General features: G+C 44.2%; 1 protein-coding gene across 1 annotated transcript in view; it reads right to left on the bottom strand.

Annotated features, from left to right (window-relative positions):
- arhgap10 (Rho GTPase activating protein 10) overlaps window positions 1-12383 on the bottom strand; it is a 203339-nt gene that overhangs the window by 5730 nt on the left and 185226 nt on the right. Inside the window, exon 22 of the mRNA XM_043700807.1 lies at window positions 3655-3828. Within this exon, the coding sequence (XP_043556742.1) occupies window positions 3655-3828 (174 nt within the window). The remainder of the gene's footprint in view (window positions 1-3654; window positions 3829-12383) is intronic.

The raw sequence follows: 12383 nt of genomic DNA, 5'->3' as shown, positions 1-12383 counted from the left end.
AGGGCATAGGTTTAGGGTGAGAGGGGAAAGATATAAAAGAGACATAAGGGGCAACTTTTTCACTCAGAGGGTGGTACATGTCTGGAATGAGCTGCCAGAGGAAGTGGTGGAGGCTGGTACATTTAAGAGGTATTTGGATGGGTATGTGAATAGGAAGGATTTGGAGGGATATGGGCCGGGTGCTGGCAGGTGGGACTAGATTGGGTTGGGATATCTGGTCGGCATGGACGGGTTGGACCGAAGGGTCTGTTTCCATGCTGTACATCTCTATGACTCTATAACAGAATACATTCCATTGAGAAAGAAAGACACTATTGGGAGGAAGAACTGTGTCAAGAAGTGTGGTGCTGGAAAAGCACAGCAGGTCAGGCAGCATCCGAGGAGCAGGGGAATCAACGTTTCGAGCATAAGCTCTTCATTGGGAATGGAGGAAGAACTGTCCGTGCTAATGGAGCTGGTGAAGGACAACACCAAATCGAAAGAAGGGGAGTTCAATAATAAGAAAGATTATTGGCAGTCCATAAAATTGAGAAAATGTTAGTACCCAGTAAAGGACCACCAGAAATAATTGGATTAAGTATGGACTAGGGTGAGTAAAAACATGAACAAGTTAAAATTTAAAAACACTGTTTGGAAAGGCTTGTCCTGCTTTTAGCTATTCTTGCAGGTAAACCTGCTGTCACTGTGCCATCCTCACAATTCCACAATTGTAATGTGCAATCTCTCTGAGCCATCCAATACTGCCCAGGTCAACCCCCTCTTTTCACTCCTTCCACGTTGCCTTTAAAGGAGGTCCCTGTAACTTTTGGAATCCAATCAACTGGCCAAAATTGTTTTTCTGGGTGTCACCTTTAAAGAGTTCCTTTACTTTTGCAACTTGAAGCACCTCTTCATTTTTCTTATAATCCGTATATATGGAATTATTATTGTACATCTGAGCAGACACATTTCCAAGGCCTTGCTTTCCTTCTTTACTTCAGATCTTTACTTACCGCCTCATTTCAGGGGAGTAACAAAAGTGGATAGAATGCAGCATTTATGATTTTTAAAAAAAAAACGCCCAATTAGTTTGTTATTAATGCATCCTTTTTTTAATCACAAAATGACTTCTCGGTCTACCTCTACTCTTCTTCTGACTTCTGCATCACAATCCCCCAGCTTCTGTTATCACTGTCCTAAACAGACAGACTTCTACAAGATTTAAGAAAGAGCATCTAAAATGAGCATTGTCCCATTAGAAGATGAGACTTCGGTATTAACAATGGGAAAGGGAGACAGGAGAGACTTTGAAGAAATAGAGCAAACTTTCCTGTAAATTGCCCCTTATGAACTGGCACTTCTAATAAACCAGCAAAAATTATATCCCTGAAATACCAAAAGTTTAATATATTAACTGTGATCTCCGCAATGCCCATATAGTCGGTTGAGGGTGGAAGTGGGAAGGCTGTGTAAGTTTTATTTCAGGCAAAGTTGCATTATTTTCATGATTTATGCTGTAAGTATAACAGTGGTGAGTATATCCCCTTGTATTATGTTTCTATAACACAGTATGTGTTTTTATGTTGATTATTTGGATCTCTTGAAGGGGGAACTTAAAACAATCATTAGAGAAAAAAAAACTTCCAGAAATCTAATTAGAGTAAAGGTTGATAAGTCTCCAGGATCTGATGAAGATCATCCAAAACAGATTGTAAGGAGCAGCTGTAGGGCCAGCTGTAATCTTGGAGAATTGCATAGATTCTGGGAAGGTCCAATGGATTGGAAAACCAAAGGAAACTTAATCAAGAAACATGGGAGATAGTAACAAGGAAGTATAGGTCAGTTAGCTTAACATCTCCCACTAGGAAAACACTGGAGGTAATTACTAAGGAGCTAGTCATTTTGGTCATTTTGAAAACAATCATACAATTAGGCAGAGTCCCCAAGGTTTTGTCAAAAGGGAACTTACGTTGACACATTTACTGGAGTTCTTTGAGGAAGTAGCAAGTTTAGTGGGTAAAGGAGAACCAGTGGTTGTACTATAATTGGACTTTCAGAAAGCTTTTGTAAAGAGACACATAAAAAGTTATTGTACAAAATAAGGATTATGGTGCTGGGGTGACCTAATAGCATGAATAAAGAATTGGTTCATTACTACAACTCAAAGTGTCACAATAAATGTATCATTTACTTTTTGACAAACAGTAACTAATGGGGTGCCACAGGGATCAGTGCGGGGGTTTTAACTATTTACAATTTATCTTAATGACTTGGCTGAACTGACCAATTGTACTATCGCCAAATTAGCTGATGATACCAAGACTGATTTTTTAAAAAAGCAAGTTGTGAGGAGGATGCAAAGAGCCTGAAAAGGATATAGGTAAATAAATAATCAGCAGATTGAATAAGCGAGTGGAGAAAATAATCAACACATTGAATACAATGTAGAAAAATATGAGCAGAGAGAATAGAAAAGCAGAATATTATTGAAGTGGAGCGAGATGCTGGAATGTTGGGGTACAGAGATATCTGGATGTCCTTGTACATGAATCATAAAGGTTTGGCACTCAGATATAGCAAGTGTAGAGTCATAGAGATGCACAGCATAGAAACAGACCCTTTGGTCCAACCAGCACCCAGCCCATATCCTTCCAAACCCTTCCTGCCTTTTAAATGTTGCAATTGTACCAGCCTCCACCACATCCTCTGGCAGCTCTTTTCATACACGTACCACCCTCTGCGTGAAAAAGGTGCCCCTTAGGTCTCTTTTATATCTTTTCCCTCTCACCCTAAACCTATGCCCTCTCTTTCTGGACTCCCCGACCCCAGGGGAAAAGACTTTGCCTATTTATCCTATCCATGCCCCTCATAATTTTATAAACCTCTATAAGGTCACCCCTCAGCCTGCGACGCTCCAGGGTAAACAGCCCCAGCCTGTTCAGCCTCTCCCCCACAGCTCAAATCCTCCAACCCTGGCAACTTCCTTGTAAATCTCAGAACCAAATGACCGCACAAGCAACAGATTACAGTGGAGCTTGATAATTCTAAATCACCATGTCCATGGGTACACTATTAAAATCTAAGTCAGATTTCAAATATCTGCTGCACACTGATGAGTCCGTTATAAATACTGAGAGCGAAAAGATATTGAGGGGAAAGTTTCACAGCCATGTTTGCACTGCGACACGATGATCTAGATTACATATCTCCTCAAAGAACAGTTCTAACATGCCGAACGTAACACACAATGCAATTACAGAGCTTTAATACATTCACTCGATTGCTTCCTCAATGCGACTATACACCACGCCACAGTACATCATCATCTCCACTTGTGATCACAATGTCAAGTAATTTCATTCTTTTGACTCTGATCCATTACTCTAGTGGCAACAACATGTAAGCAAGTTGAAAAATGTGGTGCTGGAAAAACACAGCAGGTCAGGCAGCATCCGAGGAGCAGGAGAATCGACGTTTCGGGCATAAGCCCTTCTTCAGGCTTATGCCCGAAACGTCGATTCTCCTGCTCCTCGGATGCTGCCTGGCCTGCTGTGTTTTTCCAGCACCACATTTTTCAACTCTGGTCTCCAGCATCTGCAGTCCTCACTTTCAACATGTGAGGAAACACCAATTACCCGGTATTAATGTTGTGAAAAAAAAGGCAAGTTTTCATACCCATTAGGTGGTTTATCACTGACAGTGGTCACAGGTGGGAACTGGAAGGATGGTAAAGATGATGCTGGTGAAGCTGGTGAAGAATTGAACCAGGAAGCCATTGACAGAGAAGAACTGCAGATGAGACAAAATAAAATGAGTGAGATTTTGTGGAAGCATGCGGGTAAAGTGTGGCTAAAATTAGATTATCATTTTTCATATCTGGACAGTGTCCATGCTTGGGTTGCCAAGTGCCAAGTAACATTCATGCCACACTAATGCCAGGCTATGATCTACAATGAGACAATCTAATCATCGTTCCTTAATATTCAATGGTGCTACCCATAGATTCCCACCACTGTCAACATCTTGGGGTTCACCATTGACCAGAAACTCAATTACACTCACCATACACATACAGTGGTTACAAGAGCAGGTCAAAGACTAGGAATTCTGTGGTGAGTAACTCATTTCTTGATTCCCATTCCCTGTCTTCCATCCACAAGGCACAAATCAGGAACGAGATGGACAGATGGGATGGATGGGGGCAGCTCCAACAACACTCAAGAAGCTTGACACCATCCAGAACCAAGTGGCCCACATGATTGGTACTCCATTCACAAAAGTCCACTCCCTCCACCATCCACGCTCAATAATAGCAGTGTGTACTATCTACAAAATGTACTGCAGAAATTCTCCAAATATCCTTCGACAGCACCTTCAAACCTGTGACCAGTTCCATCTGGAAGGATAAGGGCAGCAGAAAGATGCCATTTCCCCTCCAAGCCACTCACCACCTTGATTTGGAAAAGTATCACCGTTCCTTTGCTGTCACTGGGTTGAAATCCTGGAATTCCCTCCCCCAAGGCGCAAGGACTGCAGTGGTTCAAGAAGGCAGCACCTTCTTAAGGGCAACTAAGGATTGGCAATAAATGCTGGCCCAGTCAGCAACGCCCACACCCCATGAGAGAATTAAAAAAACTGAGAAAATAATTACAAGTTAACTTCATTACAAGTAATTTTAAATGTTGACAGCACTATACAGTAGGACTTTCTCATTATAACCTTTAATCCTGTTATTAAGGCTGGTTGCCATAGTGATGCTGCTGTAGCTGGTACTGTCAAACATCTCTTACTTTTTTTGTGGAGGGAGGGTCTGAGGGCACTGCCCCTTCCTCTCAGCATGCTGCAAGTGTATCTGAAAGCCTTTGTAGCAACAAATTCCCTCTCTATTTAGAGACTTTGGCTCAAATCCCATCTATTTCAGGGGCTTTGTGGGATTTGAAATGCACTGCAGAGGTTTTGATTACTTCATGTTGGTTCGCATGGCTCAAATGTCACGCCCCTCTGGAAGAGTTTGACAAATGCTCACTTTCTGCACCATCTGGTGGTCGCTAAATACACTGTCCCAGTGTTCTGGCCAATCTTATGAGCAGGGTTATGCGATTGCAAGATTTTAGTGGCATCTGTACCTGTACCAGCAAGGCTAGGTAGGAGGATCTCACTTACTCCCACATCTGTACACAGTTGCATATTCTCCCAGTTCCCCACTAGTTGGTTTGGGTGAAATGAAAGTTGTTTTGCAGAAAGCTGCAGGTTTCCCTATCTGCAGCTTTTGTGGGATACTGGGGAGGATACTGACTATCCTGCGAGGATAAATTTAGGCCTTTATTCTTTGGGGCAAGCAAGCAAGCGATCCTGGCAGGAGCATTTATTTTGAAGAAGCTCTTGGATTTACATAGAATTTTCAACAAACCAATCTTGGGTATTTTCGTTGAGTAGCCAATCATTTCTGCAATTCTTCACGTAGGGGAACTGGTCACATTGTTCTGCTGGTTTAATATCACTGTGATGGATCACTGCCAAGCCTGTCTTCAAATTTCACTCCGAAAAACTGTTTTTACATCTTGTAGGAAAGGATCTGTGAACTTGTCTTTTTCTTGTTGGGTGCTACATGATGCACTGTGCTCTGGTAAGTTGGATAAGTATGCGTGGGGTTGCAGGGAATGTATTAGCATGGATGGAGGACTGGTTAACCAATAGAAAGCAGAGAGTTGGGATAAATGGGTGTTTCTCGGATTGGAGATCAGTGGTGAGCGGGTGCTACAGGGATCGGTGTTCATGATATATATTAGATTAGATTAGATTCCCTAAGGTATGGAAACAGGTCCTTAGGGCCTGCAAGTCCACACCGACCCTCCGAAGAGTAACCCCACCCAGACCCACTCCCCCACCCCATATTTACCCTGACTAATGCACCTAACACTATGGGCAATTTAGCACGGCCAATTCACCTGACCTGCACATCTTTGGATTGTGGGAGGAAACCGGAGCACCCGGAGGAAACCCACGCAGACACGGGGAGAATGTGCAAACTCCACACAGACAGTTGCCCAAGGCAGGAATCGAATCCAGGTCCCTGGCGCTGTGAGACAGCAGTGCTAACCACTGAGCCACCGTGCCACCCCATAAGTGATTTGGAATAGGAGACTGAGTGTAACATATCCTTATTTGCTGATTACACTAAACTGAGTGGAAAGGCAAACTGTGCAGAGGATGTGGAGGGATTTCAGTTGGTTAAGTGAGTGGGCAAGTGTCTGGCACATGGAGTACAATGTTGGTAAATGTGAGGTTATCCACTTTAGAAATAAAAATAGGAGGTCAGCGTATTATTTAAATGGTGAAAGATTACAGCCTGCTGTTGTGCAGAGGGACTTAGGAGTGTTTGTACATGAATCGCTAAAAGTTGATTTGTAGGTGCAGCAGGTAATCAGGAAGGTAAATGGAATATTGGCTTTCATTACTAGAGGGATTGAATTTAAGAGCAGGGGGACTCTTCTGCAATTGTACTAGGAGTTGGTGAGGCCGTACCTGGAGTATTGTGCACAGTTCTGGTCTCCTTATGTGAGGAAGGATATCCTGGCTTTGGAGACTGTGCAGAGGAGGTTCACCAGGTTGATTCTGGAGATGAGGGGGTTACCCTGTGAGGAGAGGTTGAGCTGCCTGGGACTGTACCTGCTAGAATTTAGGTGAAGGAGAGGGGATCTTATAGAAATATATGAAAGAGATAGATGAGATAGAGGCAGGCAAGTTGTTTCCACTGGTGGGTGAGACTAGGACGAGGGGACATGGCCTCAAGATTAGGGGGAGTAGATTTAGGACAGAGATGAGGAGGAACTGTTTTCCCCAGGGAGTAGTGAATCTATCGAGTTCTCTGCCCGAGGAGGCAGTCGAGGCAGCTTCATTAAATATATTTAAGACACAGTCGGATGGGTGTTGGCATGGTAGGGGAATTAAGGGTGATGGGGATAATGCAGGTAGGAGGGGCTGAGATGATGGAGAGATCAGCCTGATCTTAATGAATGACAGAGCAGGCACAATGGGCCAAATGGCCTACTCCTGGTTCTATTCCGATGAAATGAGATGCAGATACACTGACAAACATTTGAAAGGCCAGCTGAAAAGGCAGCGGTCTCTGACTGACACTGACCAATGTTGGGCGAGCACGAGGCTGATGACAGAGGTGGCTAGCACACAGGAACCGGGAAAGCAAACTACAACTTTAAGCAAATCGATGGGAGGCTGCTGAAGAAAGATGCTGACAGTGTAAGGAATGTGCTGATACAGGAGCCCCTCTGAAGCAGGCATCCCTGTATCCCAACTGCTCCACAGCCTATGGATTGATAACCATAGAACATTATAGCACAGTACAGGCCCTTCAGCCCTCAATGTTGTGCTGACCTGTGGAACCAGTCTGAAGCCCATCTAACCTACACTATTCCACTCTCGTCCATAGGTCTATCCAATGACCATTTAAATGCCCTTAAAGTTGGAGAGTCTACTACTGTTGCAGGCAGGGCATTCCACTCCCTTACTACTCTCTGAGTAAAGAAACTACCTCTGACATCTGTCCTATATCTATCACCCCTCAATTTAGAGCTTTGCCCCCTCATGCTAGCCATCACCATCCAAGGAAAAAGGCTCTCACTATCCACCCTATCTAACCCTCTGATTATCTTATATGTCTCAATTAAGTCACCTCTCAACTTTCTTCTCTCTAACGAAAACAGCCTCAAGTCCCTCAGCCTTTCCTCATAAGGCCTTCCCTCCATACCAGGCAACATCCTGGTAAATCTCCTCTGAACCCTTTCCAAAGCTTCCACATGTTTCTATAATGCAGTGACCAGAACTGTACGCAATACTCCAAGTGGGGCCGTACCAGAGTTTTGTACAGCTGTAGCATGACCTCATGGATCCGGAACTCAATCCCTCTACCAATAAAAGCTAATACACTGTATGCCTTCTTAACAACCCTATAAACCTGGGTGGCAACTTTCAGGAATCTATGTACATGGACACCGAGATCTCTCTGCTCATCCACACTACCAAGAATCTTACCATTAGCCCAGTACTCTGTATTCCTGTTGCTCCTTCTAAAGTGAATCACTTCACACTTTTCCGCATTAAACTCCATTTGCCACCTCTCAGCCCAGCTCTGCAGCTTATCTACACCCCTCTGTAACCTGCAACATCCTTCCGCACTGTCCACAACTCCACCGACCTTAGTGTCATCTGCAAATTTACTAACCCATCCTTCTACACCCTCATCTAGGTCATTTATAAAAATGACAAACAGTAGTGTCCCCAAAACAGATCCTTGTGGTACACCACTAGCAACTGAACTCCAGGATGAACATTTCCCATCAACCACCATGCACTGTCTTCTTTCAGCTAGCCAATTTCTGATCACCCTCAATCCCATGCCTCCGTATTTTGTGCAATAGCCAACTGTGGGGAACTTTATCAAATGCCTTACTGAAAAACCATTCACCCACATCAACTACTTTACCCTCATTCACCTGTTTGGTCACCTTCTCAAAGAACTCAATAAGGTTTGTGAGGCACGACCTACCCTTCACAAAACCATGTTGACTATCCCTAATCAATGTATTCCTCTCTAAATGATTATAAATCCTGTCTCTTATAACCATTTTCAACACTTTACCCACAACCAAAGTAAGGCTCACTGGTCTATGATTGGTGTCTACTCCCCTTCTTGAACAAGGGGACAACATCTGCTATCCTCCAGCCTTCTGGCACTATTCCTATCGACAATGATGACATAAAGATCAAAGACAAAGGCTTGGCAATCTCTTTCCTGGCTTCCCAGAGAATCCTAGAATAAATCCCACCTGCTCCAGGGGACTTATGTATTATCACACTTTCCAGAATTGCTCACACCTCCTCCTTACGCACCTCAATCCCGTCTAGTCTAGTAGCCTGTATCTCAATATTCTCCTCGACAACATTGTCTTTTTCTAGTGTGAATACTGATGAAAAATATTCATTTAGTGCCCCTCCTATCTCCTCAGACTCCACGCACAACCTCCCACTACTGTCCTTGATTCGCCCTAATCTTACTCTAGTCATTCTTTTATTCCTAACATACTGATAGAAAGCTTTAGGCTTTTCCTTGATCCTACCTGCCAAAGACTTCTCATGTTCCATCCTGGCTCTTCTCAGCTCTCTCTTTAGGTCTTTCCTGACTAACCTGTAACTCTCAAGCGCCCTAACTGAGCCTTCACGTCTCATCCTAACATAAATCTTCTTCTTCCTCTGGACAAGAGATTCAACTTCCTGAGCAAACCACAGCTCCCTTGCTTGACCATTTCCTCCCTGCCTGACTGGTACGTACTTATCAAGGACACGCAGTAGCTGTTCCTTGAATAAGCTCCACATTTCAATTGTGCCCATCCCCTACCGTTTCCTTCCCCATCCTATGCATCCTAAATCTTGCCTAATCACATCATGATTGCCTTTCCCCCAGCAATAACTCTTGCCCTGCGGTATATACCTATCCCTTTCCATCGCTAAAGTAAAGAAAACCGAATTGTGGTCGCTATCACCAAAATGCTCACCTACCTCCAAATCTAACACCTGGCCGGGTTCATTAGCCAGTACCAAATCCAATGTGGCTTCACTCATTGCTGGCCTGTGTCAGGAAACCCTCCTGCACACATTGGACAAAAACTGGCCCATCTAAAGTACTCAAACTACAGTATTTCCAGTCAATAGTTGAAAAGTTAAAGTCCCCCATAACAACTACCCTGTCACTCTCGCTCCTATCTAGAATTATCTATGCTATCCTTTCCTCTACATCTCTGGAGCTATTCAGAGGCCCTTAGAAAACTCCCAACAGGGTGACCTCTCCTTTCCTGTTTCTAATCTCAGCCCATACTACCTCAGTAGTCAAGTCCTCAAACGTCCTTTTTGCAACTGTAATACTGTCCTTGACTAACAATGCCACACCTCCTCCTCTTTTACCATCTTCTCTGTTCTTACTGAAACATCTAAATCCTGGAACCTGCAACAACCATTCCTGTCCCTGCTCTATCCATGTCTCCGAAATGACCACAACATCGAAGTCCCAGGTACCAACCCATGCTGCAAGTTCACCCACCTTATTCCGGATGCTCCTGGCATTGAAATAGACACACTTCAAACCATCTTCCGGCTTGCTGGTGAACTCTTGCAACCTTGAAACCTCATTTCTGACCTCACTGCTCTCAACCTCCTGGACAATGGATCGACAACTTAGGTTCCCGTCCCCCTGCTGAATTAGTTTAAAATGTTCTATTCTGTCACCAAGAACCATGTCAACTAACACGGAGAGTCTGACCTTCATTCTAAGGAAGAGTCATATTAATACAAAACATTTCCAGATAATAAGTTTCTGAAGTGTAAATGGGAGGACCATAAGCAGGAGTCAGCAGAAACAAGAGATATCCCAGTATCCTTTTTACCACTAAATTATCCACCTAGCACCCTCCCCACCTGGCACTCTACACCCCTTAACCTCACACTCATCATAGCTGGCAGCTTCTGTGAAACCTGTCTGTGACACTGGGCCTTGTGATTAGGTTACAGGATACGGTAATTGACTGCTGTGAAGTACCTTCCCCCAACTGGTCCATGCTACGAGGGACCAAGTCACAATGGAATTACAGCTCTGCATTTCTGACTGAGCCGTGTTCAAAATGCAGAGGGGAGTGGCAATCACATCATCCCTACAGTATAGAAAGAGGTCATTCATCCCACTCAGTCTGTACCAACCGTTGGGAGGTGATCCCCTTCCCTATACCTGTTACTAACCTTGTATTTGCCATGGCTAACCCACCTAACCTGCACACCTTTGGAATGGGGGAGGAAAACAGAGCACCCGGTGGAAAGCCATGCAGGCACGGGGAGAACGTGCAAACTCCACACTAAGGCTGGAATCGAACCCGGTTCCCTGGTGCGGTGAGGCAGCTGTACTAATCCCTGAGCCACCAGTGCCATCGGTTTGTGTGTGATCACCAGACCTCAGAAAAGCAGCCCATTTATGCTCGTTTGCCTCTCTCTGCAGGTGCTGCCACATCTTGCTTTTTTTTCTAAGTAAAAGTTTTCCACCTGAAATGTAAGGTTTGAAGGGAGCCGCCTGACCTGACATGCCTGTGAAACATCGACCCACTTAGCCTCGTTTCACGGCTGGCTTTATTTATTTATTTGTTCACGGGGTGAAAGCATTGCTTCGTTTGTCACAGCTCTGCAATTTTTGTTTCTCTCCTTCAAGTATTTTTCAACTCCCTTTGGAAAGCTATTGCTGAATTGGCTTATCTGACGATTTCAGGCACTGCATTCCATGTCATAAAGACTTGGTGAGCTCAAACATAGCTTGCCCTTACTTCACCCTCAGCTCTGTTGCCAATCACCTTCTCTTTTGTAACCTGTCAAACCCAGACATGCTTTTGAGTACTTTTGAAATCTCTCTTCTAAACATTCTCTACTTGAAGAAGGACCTCAGTTTCTCTTAGCCTGCCATGTTCTAGCTACCTGGTGGGGTTTTGGTGCAACCCCTTTGCATCAGACCAATCAGCTTTGCTATCCTTCCGAAAGTGCAGTGCTCAGAACTGACCACAATCCTCTAGCTGGAGCTTATCCAATTCTTCATAAAGGGTTCGGATAGATTTAGATTTAGATTAGATTACAGTGTGGAAACAGGCCCTTCGGCCCAACAAGTCCACACCGACCCGCCGAAGCGAAACCCATCCATACCCCTACATTTACCCCTTATCTAACACTACGGGCAATTTAGTATGGCCAATTCACCTGACCTGCACATCTTTGGACCGTGGGAGGAAACCGGAGCACCCGGAGGAAACCCACGCAGACACGGGGAGAACGTGCAAACTCCACACAGTCAGTCGCCTGAGTCGGGAATTGAACCCGGGTCTCTGGCGCTGCGAGGCAGCAGTGCTAACCACTGTGTCACCATGCCCCCCACGATAGATATCTTGCTTTCAAACTCAGATACTCCTGTTCATCAAGTTAAAGATTTCATACTAATTTTTAAACTTGCTTTTCAATTTTTCCTACTATCTTCAAAGGGTTTTGTGTATATACCTCTCGTTGCAGTGATCCCTGTAATTTTGTCTCTGGCTTCACAAAAACCTGAGGTTGAGCAGCAACTGCACAGCTCAGAGGGAACACTGACCAGACATCGTCACTGCTCCTGAAAACCCTTTAAAAATCCACCATTGAGTTTATAGTGCCTCTTCTTGGTCTTATCAAAGTACATAATTTCAAATATCTTTGCATTAACTTGCATCTGATACATGCCTGCCCATTTCCCTGGTCTACATCTCACTATATTTCTGAGTCTTGTGGTGTCTACAAACTTCAAAATTGAGTCCTGGATTCCCAAGGCCACA

This window comes from Chiloscyllium plagiosum, chromosome 1, assembly GCF_004010195.1.
Source record: "Chiloscyllium plagiosum isolate BGI_BamShark_2017 chromosome 1, ASM401019v2, whole genome shotgun sequence".
Taxonomy (NCBI): Eukaryota; Metazoa; Chordata; class Chondrichthyes; order Orectolobiformes; family Hemiscylliidae; genus Chiloscyllium; species Chiloscyllium plagiosum.
Note: the sequence above shows the minus strand (reverse complement) of the source record. Positions and strands in the feature narration are given on the sequence as shown.